The sequence below is a fragment of the Eucyclogobius newberryi genome, unplaced genomic scaffold (genome assembly GCF_026437365.1).
Source record: "Eucyclogobius newberryi isolate DKJ021-1_F unplaced genomic scaffold, fEucNew1.0.hap1 SCAF_2, whole genome shotgun sequence".
NCBI lineage: Eukaryota > Metazoa > Chordata > Actinopteri > Gobiiformes > Gobiidae > Eucyclogobius > Eucyclogobius newberryi.
Window position 1 is genome coordinate 33,993,575 of NW_027315834.1, and position 18,618 is coordinate 34,012,192.

Genomic DNA, 18,618 nt, shown 5'->3' on the forward strand with positions numbered 1-18,618 from the left:
TGAATAGGCAATAAGGTCTACTACAGTGGTCACAAATATTGTCCGGGTCTCAAGAGGGCATTTGTCAACAGCAACATATTCTGAAAACCAAGAATGACACATTGAAGGTTTCCAATCAAGTGCCAAGTATCTCAAATAGTATTTTTTTCACGTTTGGTAGTAAAAGAAAGACCAGGACGCTTTTTGTACAAATGTTTGCTGACATTTAAACATTCCAACAGATCTGAGTGAAACTGCACTGCTATACTACTGGACCTCTTTAGTGTCAGAGGTGAATGAGGAGACACGTTCACACTGTATAGTTCTACATTCCAAACACTCATGTACTGTGGTGTGGTACTCTGGCTCTCTCTGCTGGCCAAACCAAGCTAGTTTTGCTCGTTGTGCCTATATTTACAGTGTATAGTTGAACCAAGATAGCATATAAGAACTGTTCTACAAACCAGTCTTAAGTGAATAGGTTTAATTTGTGTTGTCACTCATTAGGACAAACGTATGCACATAAGACTATATGGAGTTACACTATTGTGGAAGGACCCCATAGCCAGACTAATTTATTTATGTTCAAACATAACTTCACAGAGGATAATAAAACCGTTTTAGCACTGTATGGACTCAAATTATTACACACTAGACATACTCAAAATCTTGACAAAGCAAAGTATAGTTAAATTGATTTATTCATTTTTTTCATGTTGAACAGCAAAAGCAGGTTTCATGTGTTTTAGTTATCCTGAAAATCTTTGCACTTGTCCATCTAAAAAGTTATTGTTATTGACTGTCCTAGCCACCAGTGTGTCCGGCACCTGAGGGTGTATTGCAATACACTGAAGCTGAAAACAGAAACACGATATGTAAACGTACTTACAAATCACTATATTTGTGCTTTTTAGATGGACTATTAGTACACAGTGTATACACACTGAACATGTAACAGATTCACAATCCTGAATTCTCTCCTTATGTGGGCAAACTGAAAATGCAACGGGTCAAACACAGCATTGTTTCTACAGGCAAATTGCAACAAGACTTGTCAGTACTGAAATCATAGGCCTTAGCAAGTACATTGGCATTACTATTAAATTGTAATTATTGAAAGTTTACTGAACAGACAAGAAAATCTATATAAAAAAAAAGATATTTAAAAACATTGGGTTGTGAAGCTATAGTGTGCGATCTGTCAATTATAGTTTGTAACAAATATAAAACATGTCCTCACAATATGAAGATAAAAAGCAAGATACTGTGGCAATTTTGGTATTGCGTTATAAAAGAGTGAAAGAAAGTGTATATACACTTGGCAGTACGTATGCAATAACAATATAGCTGAATATAAATACAGCCAATGTTTGGCTTTGTGGGGAAAAAAAACATGCATATCAAAAACTTTTGATGCTCAAAGGCCCCTGGAATATACAAGTTCAATATAAGTTTACTTTCTAAAAGCGCTCAATTAAGGGGTAAGGAAATAGTCTCTAAAGTATTCTGCCTCCTCCACGATCATAAACATTTCCGATTCATGATGAGCATTTGGTCCTTTCCTGTAGAAAACAAAATTGAGGTGGGATGCACAATTGACTCAAGAAATGGCTACAATGGCAAACACTGTGGCTTTGAGTTAAACCCACTAACGGAATAATACTGTTAAAGCCAGTATCTTGTACCTCAGGATACATAATAATAAGTAAACAATAAGCAGAGGAATAGAAGACAAGCCAAAGCTTTTAACAAGCGTTAATAAGTAGCTTGAATCTGAAATAACTTATTTTGGCAAAATAAGAGGGAAAAAATGTCAAACAAACAAACGAAGACAGTTTTAAGAGTAGCTTGTGGACAGCTTCTATAGGATACTGATTGTTAACACAGATTCTATAAAAGGCTCACTGTTGTTGACCACAAAAGGCAAGACAAGAGGACACCTCAGGCTTTACTACTATACATTCACATTTGCTCTCTCCAATCAAAGCAAACATAATTGGGATTAGCTGCATAACCAAGAAACACAACATTTATTGTGAAGACCCTGATTCACCACTCAGTGAACCAGAGTGAGAGACGACGTTCATGAGTTCATGGTTCTCATGTCCAGATGATTCTCCTTCCCCACAAAGCAGCAGAGATGGCATTATTGGAAAATGAAGTTTGGCGGCCAAGGCTTGAGTAGCGGGTGGTGAGTACAGAATGTTTGGTCTCGTTTGAAGAGGGCAAGTAGCACATGTATCCTTACTCACTCAACTCAATAAAGTCGCTTCTCAAAACTGTTGGGAGGGGAAACAAAGTTGAATTAATGTTGGTTATAACCCATTGCTGGAGGATTAAAATTATTCTAATACTTACGAATGTAAACCATGAACTCCACCCTCCATTTGTGCAGACATGGTTCGCTTTTCAAACTTAAGTTCTCCCGAATACATCATCGACCTAGGAAGATTTTAATAAGTGAAAAGATTTAAGATAAGATAAGATCCTTTATTGTCAACACATGGGGAAATTTCATTGATACAACGCAGTAGATACAGAGGAAAAGGACAGATAAGTGTGAGCACATCAATTGCATATTAATACAGAACACATATGCTTACCGAAGAACAGAGAGACTTTTGGCCCCAATGTCCTGGCAGCCATGCTGGATACCAGCGATTAGGTAAGGGACAAACTTGTGGATGGATCCCTTGTCCTGGATTGAGCCAGACACACCCTGAGCCACCTTGACTTTGTCTCCCTCACTGCAGAAAGATTACAATTACAATCAAGGTTTTTATACCAACAGTCACAGCTTCACCAACACTTCATACAAACCTAAAATAGCGTTTTTGGCTGCTTGTATTCTTCTCCATTGCGTCCAGGGAGCCCATACCGCGGTATTTTTTTAGCCGTACACCATCGGAAAAGAAGTACTCCCCGGGAGTCTCCGTAGTTGCAGCCAGCAATGAACCCATCATCACTTTGAAAACGGAAACATTTTACTTCACTCATTTCACTTCAAAGGCTGATTTCAAAAACAGTATAGCATTATTGATGTAGTGAACCTCTTACCAGTCGATGCTCCCAGTGACAGTGCCTTTATCACATGTCCCACGGTTTGAATGCCACCATCAGCGATAACCGGCACACCAAAGCGCCTGGCATACTCTGCTACTTTATACACCGACGTTCCCTGGGGCCTCCCGCACGCCATGACTACAAGACAGGTGAACAAGTCTTGCATGACAATATAAAGACACCATGACAACACGACATGGGGTAAACTCTGTAAATATGTCACAATCAAAATCATGGAGGATGGGTCCCATGGCAACATAAATGAGGCAGAAATGACGTGATCCCATCAAGCAGTGGTCTTAGCATCAGCACAACAACTATAACAAATATACTGCTAGCCTCATAACTACACAGTAAGTGAGAACAGGCAGAGCATTATTGATACAAACTGCAGTAGATATTCAATAGTACGCTGTGCAGAAATAAGACATTTTGATGGTGTATTATGTAAAGACTGGTACCTTCTTGTGTGATGCAGATTGAACCACAGCCCATGCCGACTCTCAAAGCGTCCACACCAGCATCAATCAGATTCTTGGTCTGAGACGCTGTAACTACTATGAGCGAGAAGTGAAAGTCAGGTTGTACAGCATTCTGGATTTCTGTCATTGCACTACAGATTATAGGGGTGGGAATGTTAAGGGCATATCACTATTCTATTACAAGCATTTGAGTTCATGTCAGGAAGTCTGAAATCAATGGATAGGATTCTTTGGTTCATTCAAATTATTGATTGATTATTATTGATAATTTTGTTTGAAAAACAAAGTTTCTTTCTAATGGCTGTGACAATAATCGTTTCTGTTGGACATGCGTCAGTGATTGGTACTCCAAGTCTGAATACATGTACAATACTTCTATTCAGAAATTAAATTATCAACTCATCTACCAACTTTTGAACATTTTTACAAAGTAACTTACCATTTCCCCCAACAACTTGCAGCTCATGATACTTCTGTTTAATATAATTAATCATGTTGATTTGATAGACTGAGTTCCCTTGGGAAGAATCCTTGAAAGAAACAAAAAGTTTTATTATTGGAGGCATTGAAAGAGGATGATATAGACATCATAAAAAGGAAAAGAATGGAAAGCTGCAGCCAATCAAAGGCAACTTACCAGAACGACGACATCCACTCCAGCTTGCACCAGCAGATCTAGTCTGTATTTGTCATCCTCTCTTGTGCCGATGGCAGCGCCACACAGCAGCTGTTTGCGAGAATCTTTGGAGGCAAGAGGGTAGTCTCTGTTCTTTTTTAGATCAGTTCTTGCAATAATGGCCACCAGTTCATCATTATCATTTACAATGGGAAGCTTGCCTGTTTGAAGAATGTTCCAAAGAATTTAGAAGTGGAAAAACAACAATCCAAGCTGAGGTGTCAAGATTGCGCTTTGAACAAAAACCTTTTTTGCTGCGTTGCAATATATCATTAGCCTCTTTGAGTGTGACACCAGCTGGAGCAACCACCAACTCTTCCCTCTTAGTCATGGCCTGCAAAAAAACAGATCATTTAAAATGTACACAATGCACATAATATAAGAAACATACACAAAGGTTTTATACACACCTCTTCCAGAGGTCTACCGTGCTCTTTCTCAGTGAGGAAGTCGATGTCTCTTGAAGTGACAATGCCCATCAATTTGCTGCCCATCTTGCCCGTCTCTGTAACAGGAATGCCAGAGAAACCATGTCGCGTTTTGGCCTCAAACACATCCCCAACAGTATGTCTTGGGCTCATCACGACTGGATCTGTGATGAATCCTTGCTCAAACCGCTGACCAAAAAGAAAAAAGGTATAATATTAGAACTTCATTATAGAAAATGTCAAGGAGCTTTGAGAAGTACATACCTTAACTTTTCTGACTTCATTGGCTTGGAATTCTGGAGTGCAGTTGTGATGAATGATACCAATGCCACCCATTAACTAAGAAGAAAATCTAGTTATTTTTCTTAACACAAGGATATAATTGGGGACATTTTAGACACTTACTGCCATAGCAATAGCCATAGCGGACTCAGTAACTGTGTCCATGGGTGAAGAGATGAGAGGGGTCTTTAATGTGATCTTTTTGGTCAGCGCAGATGTAAGATCCTGGAGAAAAATGTTTTGGTTTACAGTATTGCATTTTACTTTTCATCCACCAGGAGGCAGTCAAACCTTTTACTTTTTTCGTGCTCAACTCAGTAGCTTTCCATCCCTTAAATATTTTATTCACAGAATTCATTAGAGAGAAGTATCAAGAGCTTTGGACTGGAAAGGTCAAAATACACTGCAATTCTACATAGTAACTTAACAATAAAAATCAACTGTGAGAAAAGCCAAGGGCAATAATAAACCCTAGTACAAATCCTTCGCACTGTTCTCACAACAATTTGCAGTTCATCGAGTGCAGTGTAAATAATGACAATCTTGGCACATGGGAACCGAAAAACATGTCTTAGAATGAAAACAGCTATTCTCCTTATCTAAGACAGACAAAAACTATACGTTTGTGCACTGCTTTTCTCAAGGGTTCACTGTGAAAGCCAAGTCCAAAGTCCAGGCACCACAACTCAATTTAGGGAACAATCCACACCCACCTGTTAAATTCAACCGAGAGTTCAGAAAGTACTTAAAATACATGACAGCTCCATAGTATTTGCAACAACAACCCTGCCGTGTGCGGAACATTGAATAATAGCGATTGAATACATGCAGTGACAAAAAACACTGCAATGAAAGTTGTGACGGAGGCCAAAATGTGGTCATGTATGCCATGTTAGTGAATCAAACCAGCGTTTCAAGAACAGCATGGACCTATTAAAAGTCCTAGGATTAAATATATAAAAGAAAAGAGTTAAACTAAGGCGTCGAGTAAATGGTGCAATGAACCAGACATAGACGTAAACATTCGGTTATGGAAGAAGTCAGCATGTGACCACAGGAAGGCAGAAATAGCTCCAAACCAGGAGAAATGCCAGTTTGCCAAACATATAATTAAAAAGAAAAGTTGGGACAGACAACAACACCAACTCAATATGTTTCCTTCCTGAATACTGCCCCATGTTTCAAGTTTTACTCACCACTTCATCTGAGGTAAAGTCAATAAAGCCAGGTAAGATCAGGAAGTCACTGAAAAACAAAACAAATATAGCATCATCAGTATTTTTAAAAACAAACAAACACACAATGTAATTTTTATGGCACATTTACTGAGCTACACAGTAGTAGTGACTATTGTGAGACATGCCAATTTATACTTTATGAAATGGACACAATAAGTAATTGCTTCAGAACTAGAGGTATTTGTACTGTCAAAGTTTCTCTGAGCAAGATAAAATTTATTTAAAATTGTAGTTTCACTCTCATGCAGTAAAACAATGTCCAGCCAAACGTTTTAACCAAATACTGGGGGAAGGGAGTTGAGGAAAGGTACACCACACAGAAATGAGGTGTTCAGTTTAAAACTGCCAAGACTGTACACTGTCCCATAGCATACTTGAGGGTTTCAAGGGGAATTTCAAAAATGTAGCTGACAGACTGAAGGAGTTACTTAATGTGTAATGAATATGAATGTTCAGAACTTTAACACAGATCCAGGCTTTGGCCGATTTACCCGAGATGACGCATGAAAGATGCATCGATGAATATTATTCAACTGGACATCCAAAAATGAATACATTACTTTCAGAGAAGCAAAGCAAGGACTTATTTTACACTCATTTTCACTCAGACACAGGCAGTAATGATTTTTTAGTTATTTATTTATGTCTGGAAATAGGGGGGAAAATCCTGTGAGAACCCTAGCTAAATACAAAGGCGTAATGATTTACTGAAGATGAAGATGTGGGAGTTTCTTTTTTTAGTCCAAATAACCACAGACATCAATACTGTAACCCAAAAAGTCAGGCATCTGCTAGCATTTAGAAGCAACCACAAACCTCAGCTGACGCAAAAGACGCCTACTCGCCCCGTGTTAACCCAATGCAGTAGGTCCCTTTGGTCTGGATTTGACTGTTAAATGTAGACAAATGCTTGCAGAGGGAAATGGATTCAAAGTAAGACCACAAAGACCATTCAATTGGGTTTTAAAAAACAAAGTGACACAGGATTCTGGACCAATGGATGAACAAGTCAGCGTAACCAGTATTTAGTCTGACTCTATTTAAAACCTTTTTTAGTCTGGTTACAGGTCAATCTAGGACAGTCACAAAAAATGCAAATCGGGAATCCAACATCCTAAACCCTGTATTAGGACTGCTGCCCAATGTGTTTAGTGACATTGGCAGGTGAGAGATTTTACATATTTTTCTTAAAAGACTGCGGCTACAACTGACAGGCAACAATTTTAATGGTTCCTGGTTATTTAAAATATAGTCAAGCTAACTAGTATGATTGAGGTCACAATATCATAAAAAATGGAAAAATAATATGAATAATCAAGACCAAAATGTCCCCATGTGTGGACAATAAAGGCATATCTTATGACGAATAAATTTTAATCCATAATGTGAACCTACATGTAAAGGGATTTTTTAGTTATTTATTTATAGCAGTTTGTCACATTAAATTCACTTTATCATATAAAAAGTTTGATTTCATAAAGCTTGTCACATACCATCGAAACAGGGATCCATTAGACGATGTGAATGGAAGTTAAATTAAGGATTTCATTGTTGTTTGTTCATGTGTCCTATTTTGAATAAATAAAAAACATTTAAAAAGGAAGTTTCTTTAAACAGTTTATTTAAAAATTAAAAATAAAAATCTGAATTGATATTTTTTTTCAATGCAATGACAACAATTCAATGTTGATTCGTACAGCCCTAACTTGTACATAGTACTAGATTATAATAGCAAAGGACAATGTTGTGCAAAAGAATCGCCTTTTTCCAACAGTCAGATGTCAAACTGTGACTCTCATATTAAGAATCCCCAGTCTTCAAGTCACCTGATGTCAATTGAATGATCATGTGCTGAACTTTTACTCCAGTCATGGTGTATTTCATTAAGATGTGGTGATGGTGTTCAATGACCGTTTAGTACAAGACTGGGCCATGATCAGACTGAAGGATAAAAGATAAATTCCATAAAAGTTAGTAAGTTCACATAGTGATTTAGAAATATGCAGAGAGAGGGTAAAAATCAACATTTGACAAGTCTCCTTATACACAGAGGTTTAGAAAACAATATTATATAATAAAAATAGTAAATGTATTAGTTATTAGATTAATACGGTTTACAAATGGCATTAGTAGGTAATTTACAATACAATTAGTATTATTTCAAGCCGTTTTTAATCAAATCAAAATTCAGATTAGTTAAACTATATTAAAGGACGACTTGAAGCAAATTTCATTCCCATGACCCTAATTAAGTTAAAAAACCACCCCTTTACCATTAGCATTCATGCACACATTTTTAGAAACACTGCATTTAAATACAACTTCTCTCTGTAAACATTTAGAAGGACACTATTTTGCTTTCCCATTAAAATGTAACAGACAATCAGCCGTGCATATTTTCTGCAGACAGCCATATTACTCACTTGAAAGTCAACCCATCTCCTTTAGAGCATAGCTCTTCAGCCGTATGACCATCGGAGACAACACACTGTTGGTCAGATCTGCCGATTCAAAATGTGTTGGCCGTTATAAAGTATTCTGGTGTAATTGGACTCACCGATTAAGTGTTTGTTTTATTAAGCTATCTTACGAGTAATTTAATGTCATACTTTAGTATGTTATATTGGAAAGAATGGAATAGAAATTCAAAAGAAATCCAAGTTTATCATGTAAAATAACTTACTTGTAGGTGAGGCCATCTCCAATCGAGAAAAGCTGCTGTGCTGATAGTCCATCTTCAGGAACATATCCTGTCCCACCACTGATTAAGTAATCGGCCATGCTGTTGAAACAGTGAAAAGGAGTTATTTTATCATGAGCGTGTAGGATGTTTTTCAGAGCACTCGTCTAATCGTGGAGACAGCACTTGACCTTCTTACAGTAAAGACAAGCAACATCTTCACTAGACACAGGCAGAGCGCATGCGCGACCAGCAAAACAAACCGTAAAATAAATCCTTGTCATTAAAATACAACAGATAAACAACAGAGGGTGAATGGTGCGTATGTCCGCACCCTTAGCTCATAGAGATTAACTAAGGTACTGTGAACAAATAAGTAAACGGAACAGCCACAGAAAAATAAATAAACAATTGCGGTTACGTCAGCGCGTAAAGCCGTGGCCGAGTGACACCATTAATATCGATTAGAATTGTAATACAATAAAAATGTGAGCATACATATCTGACAAGTGTGTGTAACAACATACTAGCTTGCCGACCTAGTTAAGCTACATCCATCACGTCTGTTCAGTGTTTGCATCTCGAAGCCAGCATCTGTCTAAACACGAGAAACCACAGCTATTTTAAATGTTACTCATAAACGTGCAAAGCAGTTGGATCCCTCATAACCATCCGAGGCAAGGACATTAAATCTGCTTCACGTGCTTTTGAGTACTGTGAATGATCTGACAGTGTAGAATTATTATACGGCACTCATTAACTAAAGGCAAACTTTAAACATTAACGATGCGCTTACACATTTCAAGCCCCATAGCACACAAAAGGAAAGGCTAGAGTCTATAAATGCATACTACTGATGTTTAAATCACTATTAAATCACGGTTCAGCAGGTTAAAAATAACAATAGAGTACTTCCTACATTCACATCGAAGACATGTGCAAGAAATGTTAGCATTAGCATTAGCAGCGACGCCGCTATAACTTGACGCAAAGGCAACGCATGGTCCGCCAAGACACTCTTTCCTCTAACTCAAGTGAGCGTCTTAAACCTGTTAATTGTTATTTATTTTCCAAACCAGTGGAAACCCAGCATATCATCATCCTCTTCCCACTGGAGCTAGCTAACACGATACTAACATTGGAGTGCTGGTTGTGTCCACGTTGACAATACAAGACCGAACTTACCACAATAAAGACAGGGAAATTAATTCAACATGCGACAAATAACGGCCTAATATTACCTCAAAAAACGCACACGGTGTGAACCTGATCGTCCGTTGCTCCAACCTGTAAAAACTACTGTTCTCCAGTCTTGAATGAGATGCTTTTGCGTGTGCAGAGTATCGATGTGTGTTATGTACGAGCAGCGGCTGCGTCACATCCCCTTCCCCACGAGAGGCGTGTTTACCACGTTGCCAAGCATTCACTTCCACATCCACGTTGCCAAGCATTCACTTCCACATCCACGTTGCCAAGCATTCACTTCCACATGCAGTCTCATGCATTCACCTCCACATCCACGCTCATACATTCACTTCCACATCCATGTTGCCAAGCATTTAATTCCACATTCACGCTCATGCATTCACCTCCACGCTCATGTATTCACCTCCACATCCACACTCATGCATTCACTTCCACCTCCACGCTCATGTATTCACCTCCACATCCACACTCATGCATTCACTTCCACCTCCACGCTCATGCATTCACTTCCACCTCCACGCTCATGTATTCACCTCCACATCCACACTCATGCATTCACTTCCACCTCCACGCTCATGCATTCACTTCCACCTCCACGCTCATGTATTCACCTCCACATCCACCCTCATGCATTCACTTCCACCTCCACGCTCATGCATTCACTTCCACCTCCACGCTCATGTATTCACCTCCACATCCACACTCATGCATTCACTTCCACCTCCACGCTCATGCATTCACCTCCACATCCACGCTCATGTATTCACCTCCATGCTCATGCATTCACTTCCACATCCACGTTGCCAAGCATTCACATCCACACGCATGCATTCACATCCACGCGCATGCATTCACTTCCACATCCACGCTCATGCATTCACTTCCACATTCACGTTCATGCATTCACTTCCACATTCACGCTCATGCATTCACTTCCACATCCATGTTGCCGAGCATTTACTTCCACATCCACGCTCATGCATTCACGTCCACATTCACGCTTATGCATTCACCTCCACATCCACGCTCATGCATTCAATTCCAAATCCAGGTTCATGCATTCACTTCCACATCCACACTCATGCATTCACTTCCACATCCACACTCATGCATTCACTTCCACATCCACACTCATGCATTCACTTCCACATCCATGTTGCCAAGCATTCACATCCACATCCACACTCATGCATTCACTTCCACATCCACACTCATGCATTCACTTCCACATCCATGTTGCCAAGCATTTACTTCCACATCCACGCTCATGCATTCACTTCCACATCCACACTCATGCATTCACTTCCACATCCACACTCATGCATTCACTTCCACATCCACGCTCATGCATTCACTTCCACATCCACGCTCATGCATTCACTTCCACATCCATGTTGCCAAGCATTTACTTCTACATCCACGCTCATGCATTCACTTCCACATCCACGCTCATGCATTCACTTCCACATTTACACTCATGCATTCACTTCCACATTCACACTCATGCATTCACTTCCACATTCACACTCATGCATTCACTTCCACATTCACGCTCATGCATTCACTTCCACATCCACGCTCATGAATTCACTTCCACATTCACACTCATGCATTTACTTCCACATTCACGCTCATGCATTCACTTCCACATCCACGCTCATGCATTCACTTCCACATTCACACTCATGCATTCACTTCCACATCCACGCTCATGCATTCACTTCCACATCCACACTCATGCATTCACTTCCACATCCATGTTGCCAAGCATTTACTTCCACATTCACGCTCATGCATTCACTTCCACATCCACGCTCATGCATTCACTTCCACATCCACACTCATGCATTCACTTCCACATCCACGCTCATGCATTCACTTCCACATCCACGCTCATGCATTCACTTCCACATCCATGTTGCCAAGCATTTACTTCCACATCCACGCTCATGCATTCACTTCCACATCCACGCTCATGCATTCACTTCCACATTTACACTCATGCATTCACTTCCACATGCACACTCATGCATTCACTTCCACATTCACACTCATGCATTCACTTCCACATTCACGCTCATGCATTCACTTCCACATCCACGCTCATGAATTCACTTCCACATTCACACTCATGCATTTACTTCCACATTCACGCTCATGCATTCACTTCCACATCCACGCTCATGCATTCACTTCCACATTCACACTCATGCATTCACTTCCACATCCACGCTCATGCATTCACTTCCACATCCACACTCATGCATTCACTTCCACATCCATGTTGCCAAGCATTTACTTCCACATTCACGCTCATGCATTCACTTCCACATCCACGCTCATGCATTCACTTCCACATCCACACTCATGCATTCACTTCCACATCCACGCTCATGCATTCACTTCCACATCCACGCTCATGCATTCACTTCCACATCCACGCTCATGCATTCACTTCCACATCCATGTTGCCAAGCATTTACTTCCACATTCACGCTCATGCATTCACTTCCACATCCACACTCATGCATTCACTTCCACATCCACACTCATGCATTCACTTCCACATCCACACTCATGCATTCACTTCCACATCCACACTCATGCATTCACTTCGACATCCACACTCATGCATTCACTTCCACATCTACGCTCATGCATTCACTTCCAAATCCAGGTTCATGCATTCACTTCCACATCCACGCTCATGCATTCACTTCCACGTCCACGCTCATGCATTCACTTCCACATCCACGCTCATGCATTCACTTCCACGTCCACGCTCATGCATTTACTTCCACGCTCCACGCTCCACACTAATAAGCAGCATTCACACATGCAGCATTACCTGGGAATGTGCCAGAATTGTGAGAATGAAGCCAGAACTGACTTCCCGGCATTTCCCTGGAAAATTGTCCGGACTAAAGCAGAAAAGGCGTGTGTGTAAATAAAGCCAGAAATTTCCAGCACCTCTGCTTGTTTCTTTTGTTACGAGCTTGCTTTTCTCAGGTTACGCTGCAGAGACACATGCCAGTTTAAGTCAATCTACACATGGCAATTTACTGGCTTTACACACTGGCTGTAGAAACACTACAAATGAGTCGTCCGTGTGCCTGCCCTATAATTTAAGAACAATACATTCTAAAAGTCACCTTAGATTTGTTTGCATAATCTAGCATGCGGAGCCCTTAATATGCTTGGTGTCAAGCAAGTTGGTCATCAAATCCCAAAATCCAAATTGCCAAATTCCCCAATTTGTGCATTTGTCACTTTAAGTGGACCTGTTTTAGGTTAAATTAAATCCATGCAGTGGTCAACATTGGTCGTATACGTCACACCAATGTTCTCCATGTCTAAGTGGGCCACTGCAGATATGGGTCAGTAGTAGTAGTAGTTCTGTTACGAAGCCTACAACCCAGTGTGCCGAAGTTAAAAAACAAGATGTATTATATTTTTGGCCTGCTACTATTTTTTTTCCATTTCATTGAAAGCAAAGCAGGACAAGGCCTATTTGCAAATTAAACTGAGTGCACATGTAATCCGATCCCACACAAAATCACTCATTTACATTGGCAGCCCTGAGTTTAGACAGCTGTGATTTACTCCCATAGATATCAAGGGCCATTTAATGAACAGAGCATTATCTCTAAAATATAATTCATTAGAATTGAAATATTTACCTCTCTGGGCCTAAACCAGCCTGGTATCGGTTGGCACTGTATCGACGCGCAGCACTTTCCTGTCCAAGCCCATGAAGCGATTGGCGAACAAAATGCTCTCCATGAGTATCATCTACAACCTTTGAGCAGTCTGCATGTGCTTTTGCTCCATCTGCTCCAAACTGCTTATATCCATGTTCTTCCATCACCAACGACTTCAGTTCCAACAGCCTCACTGCTCTCTTTTCTTTCTGCTGTGTCAACTCTCACTTGCTTTTTCAAAACAAATTCATGAAAATAACCCTTGACTTGACTTTTAGCTGGGAAAAGGATTTGATTTATGTGGTGGCATTGACCAAAAAAAAAAAAAAAAGAATAAATGATACAAACAAGCCAAACTGTTTTCAAGGTCTTTGCTAATCCAGCCAACTTCTCCAGATCTGCGTGGGTGCTGCCAGAGAAAAGAAAAGCAGTGATAGAAGTTTGCCAGCTTCTTCCTTCTGTCTGTACTCAGGATGCACCTGCCTTCAAAAAGGCACAAGCCACCTCTAGGCGTGTCATCAGAGGGCGTCACCTAGGAGATTCTCCCACTGAGAGGGTGTTGTTGTGGAAATGATGTCAACGACAGAACATGTCACCGCTGAGGCTGGAGGTCATGCTTTCAAATGGGGGACATCCAGAGAGTAATGAAAAGGGAAAGAGCATTGCACTTAATGTTATATAAAGCAATTGCTCCAAGCCATTCTCTGCAAGTTGAATAACATGGCCGCTCCATAAAGCTTTATCTATGGGCTAATCCAGCTTTCTATCAGAGCTGCACTTACAAAGAGGATTACACGAGTTTAAGTCAGCAAATGGGACAACTAAAAACAATCTGTATGCACTTTCAAAGAGAAAACCAATTTTTCAAACCCCCCTGACACTTCATGTGATCGTCACTAGACTCAGTCACTTAAGTCCCATAATAATGCACAAGGCGTGTGACACAAGTGAGAGAAAGTCCCACCAAATGTGTAAACTGGGGAACACATACGACTGTTTTGAGTTTTGTGATTCCTTTTACTCCCCCCATGTAAAAGGCCTTTTCTCTGCTCTCATGGATCACCTCCAGGTGACTGACTGTGACAGTTGGTGAGTTGGTGATGGAAAATCCTCTTAGAATGTCTTCAGTTTCTCAATCCCCACTCACACCTCATCTCAATCACAAACACATGCTAACATATGTTAGCATGTGTTTGAATCAGAATCAGAAAAGGTTTATTGCCATTGTCATTGAACACAGTTCACAAACATAGGATCTTGTCTCGGGGTTAAGGCGCAACATTAAAAAAAAATAATAATAATAATAATAATAATAACATCAAGAATCAATTATGGCATGCATAAATTAAGAACTTGCTCTCTGTATATACGCGGATATTTACACAAAAAAGATTGAGAAATGACAGTTAAACAGAAAAAGTGTTTTACAAAATGTCATGTATTTGCAACTAGAAAATTGCCATTCCAATGAAAAAGTTAAAGTACTGCTAAGGTACCTCTGATGAAGCATGTAATGTTTGAAATTGAAGCCTTCACGTCTTGTCACATGCAGACAGATCACACTCACATGCATGTCGTCAGGTTGAGCACGCTCCTCTCTCCCATTCACTCACTTATGATAATGATCGTCATGTGCACAGCCCGGCCACTCAGTGACTGACTGAGACAAATCCGGTTCATAAGATGTGTGTAGCTTTTAGTATTTAAGGTTTGATCTGATGAATGCAGCATGAAATGCTTTAGCTTTTTGTGTATTGTGTAAGTATTGTGGCTATGTATCGTAACCTTTCTAACTTTAGGTTTTGATTGTTAATAAAATTGATTTCTCCCTAGTTCTAAGATGCAAATTGGTAAGCAAAACAAACAAAAATATATTTAACTGGTAAGCTACAGTATGTTATTTTAAAGGCTGTCTCAGACAGTAGTTCCCAAAGTGGGAGTCAGGGGTCCTGCCAACACCATTTCCAAAATTAGATGACACTGTATTAAATCTTTTTTTTATTGAAAATGTATTGTTTTAGAATGTATTGTTTTAAATAAGGGCACATAATAAACTCCTAAAATAAATACAAATAAACCTGCATACAATTATTACAGGAGTTATTTTCACTCTGCAGTTGTGGTCCTGGTTCAGTTTCATGGTTTTTATGGAGTCTCAGACTGAAACCCCTGATCAAAGACACGTGTTTTCAATAGTGATGTTTAGTTTGAAGAGTTCAGAACTCACTATTGTAATTCTCAGTTGTTGCTTTTTTGGTTTAATATGTAAATTGTCTTTATTATTTCTGTGTTGTTATTTTTGCTTCAAACTGTAATAAACTGGTTATTTATTCGCAAAATTATGAAGTGCTGCCATCTAGTGACCAGTCACGGACCCTTCACTGGACTTGGCTCAAAAGATGATTTATTTATTGATTTATTTCATCAGACAATCTGGGCAATTGAATCAAATACTGCATTCACATCTTTCCAACGAATTGACGCAATCTGACATTGTGCATCAACAAAAACTGCAATCACAAATCCTAAAATTAATTGTATTATTTATGATGTTATTATCCACTCAACTACAAGATCAGACTAGTCATCTTTTGTCCCGAACTTAGTACCATTAAAGCCTTCATTTCCTATGGTTGTACTTCTGCTTGTGTCCCTCATGCTTGTTTAGAGCTATATGGCCCTCCTCATACCACAGAGCAAACACAACATCCCACTGTATTAAATCTAAGGACATCTCCAATTTATAGGAGATCTTCTACTGAAAGTGTTTTTCAGACTTCCTATAAGTGATCTGTTCTTCTGTATCTACCTCTGTATCTACCTGCGTTGCACCAATGAAATTTCCCCATGTGGGACAATAAAGGAATATCTTATCTTATCTTATCTTAAGACAACCTTTTGTCAAGGTTCTTCTTGTATCCTCATTATTGGCTGTTTGTCATCTTTAACAGACATTTTAAATTCAGACGGTGGGGTTTTGTTTGGGCCCATCTTTAAGGCGAGACCACATGTGAATAGAAAAACATCTTAAATGTAGAGGTATTAGTTTGAAACTTCCTCTGTAGTTTACTTACATACATACAAGGAAAACTGTACTTGTTTATCATCATGTAGGCTTAATGTTTTCATATACAAAATAAGGCATTTTATGTGTAAAAATTGCTAGAAAGAACATATTTGGGAGTTGGGACATATAAATCAGAAAAAATAATAGAGCCAGGTTTATTTTGAAGACAAATTACATTCAAAATGTAAAATGTGCAGAGATTATTTGGGATATTTTATATAGGTTAGTATAATTAAATATCAACAAATTGTTTCAATGCAATCTATCAAAATTGTAAGTAGGCCAACAAGATTGTAAAGGTTGCCATTGTATGTACTTCTTTAAGCACTGATTGTTGTTGATATTAATGTCCCATATAAATCTACGGATGCAAGTTGATTACATTAAATGATAAAACATATGGGTCTCCTCTTTCTTTAAAACACTTGAAATAACAAATGGACCAGGGAGAAGTTCACTCACTGAGGCCATCGTTCAGTGCCAAACTAAAATAAACTGTAAGCTCGTCTTTTGACTGAAACAGCAGCTTTAGACGTCTCTTAGAAACTGACGAGTCGATTTTGACGAAACCAATGCAGCCTGTGTGTGATGCGTGAGCATGTGAAGTATTGGCTTATTCTCACAGAGAAGTGTTGAAATGAAAAAGCACTTGAACCTCAACGTCATCACCTGCAATATGCCTTGCCCAAAGTGACTGCCAAAAATCACAAGAAATGGTGTGGTATAAGAGAGATGTGTAATAATTAGCTCTGATCTGTTAATGAAATAAAAATAATGTCTCAACAATCGGGTCTTAAAGTGCTACAGTGTTGTCATTATTCATTCTCATGCTCTGTGAAAAGCTACTACAGCCACAGTTGCCCTGGGGTAGATGGTAGAAGCAAGGCTGCCAATCTGCACCATCGGTCTCTGTGACAACCACTAACACTCACACACACACCACAAGGAGAGTGAAGTGTCTTGCCTGATTGGCACAATGACAGAACTTTGTCGTGGGAATCAATTGTCCCACTTTCATTATGTTATAATCACTGAGCCACTGTTGTCCTTTGTCTTTGGCCAAATCCAGTCTTTTCTCCCCCACAGGAGCCATGGTGGTGGCTGTGAAGGTTATTTTGTGTTTTTTATTACGAAGGCTTTTATTTTAGACTGGATTTATGTAATTTTTTTAATTTTAATTATGTTTCCCCCCTGTATTTATATGCAATGAATATTTTTACTTGATTGGATGTAAAAAAGTAATACAAAAATATATATATATATAAAATTCAATGACCTAAATTCAGTGTAAAATAAAAGCTTTCATAATAAAAACACAAGAGAACCTTCATAGGTGGCTGTACTGCAGTTACATTCCATTGGCACAGCTCTGATGGTCCTGTCGTCCCTCCTGGGATTGTGGACTCCATCAGGGGACATGTACGTCCAGGATCTGCACTACTTTCTCCATCTGCTTCAAGAGAGACAATTGAGAAAGACTGTGATGTGTAAAAGCAATGCAAACACAGTACCATCCATAGTGTGGCACAGACCTGCAGCCTATAGGATTTACTGTGGTTGTTTCCTGGAAGTAGTAGTCTACTGCTGACCTTCATATGTCAGAACTATGAACTTGTGCAACAACACTACTGGCTTGTGACAAAGCTGCTTTACTAAAATATGTTAATGTTTTATTATTTGATTAATAAAATATTTTAAAAGGAAAGCTCTTTCATTAATAGCCATGATAAAAATGACCTGTACTGTTACATAAATGACAAAAACAGGTCAACAACATGAACTGCTGTAGAAGGAGAATCGCACATGGCAGGTTTGA

The 18,618-nt window shown here is 39.3% G+C and overlaps 1 protein-coding gene across 3 annotated transcripts; it reads right to left on the reverse strand.

The window, feature by feature from the left end:
- Window positions 1–1,913: 1,913 nt before the first annotated feature.
- On the reverse strand, window positions 1,914–14,274 carry impdh1b (IMP (inosine 5'-monophosphate) dehydrogenase 1b). 3 transcript variants are annotated; one of them, XM_072455086.1, is made up of 16 exons: window positions 13,715–14,274; window positions 8,832–8,930; window positions 8,572–8,649; window positions 6,107–6,155; window positions 5,034–5,135; window positions 4,893–4,967; window positions 4,611–4,817; window positions 4,447–4,534; window positions 4,162–4,361; window positions 3,964–4,054; window positions 3,504–3,599; window positions 3,037–3,180; window positions 2,800–2,944; window positions 2,583–2,726; window positions 2,338–2,421; window positions 1,914–2,258 (listed from the first exon to the last, which is right to left on the reverse strand). In XM_072455086.1, exons 1-16 carry the CDS (start codon window positions 13,897–13,899, stop codon window positions 2,237–2,239), a joined length of 1,809 nt encoding a protein of 602 aa, XP_072311187.1. In that variant the 5' UTR covers window positions 13,900–14,274; the 3' UTR covers window positions 1,914–2,236. The 3 variants fall into 3 exon arrangements, with proteins under 3 accessions (XP_072311187.1, XP_072311189.1, XP_072311188.1); XM_072455088.1 differs by lacking the exon at window positions 13,715–14,274 and adding an exon at window positions 10,070–10,219; XM_072455087.1 differs by lacking the exon at window positions 8,572–8,649 and having other exon boundaries at window positions 13,715–14,268.
- Between the last annotated feature and the right edge of the window lie 4,344 nt (window positions 14,275–18,618).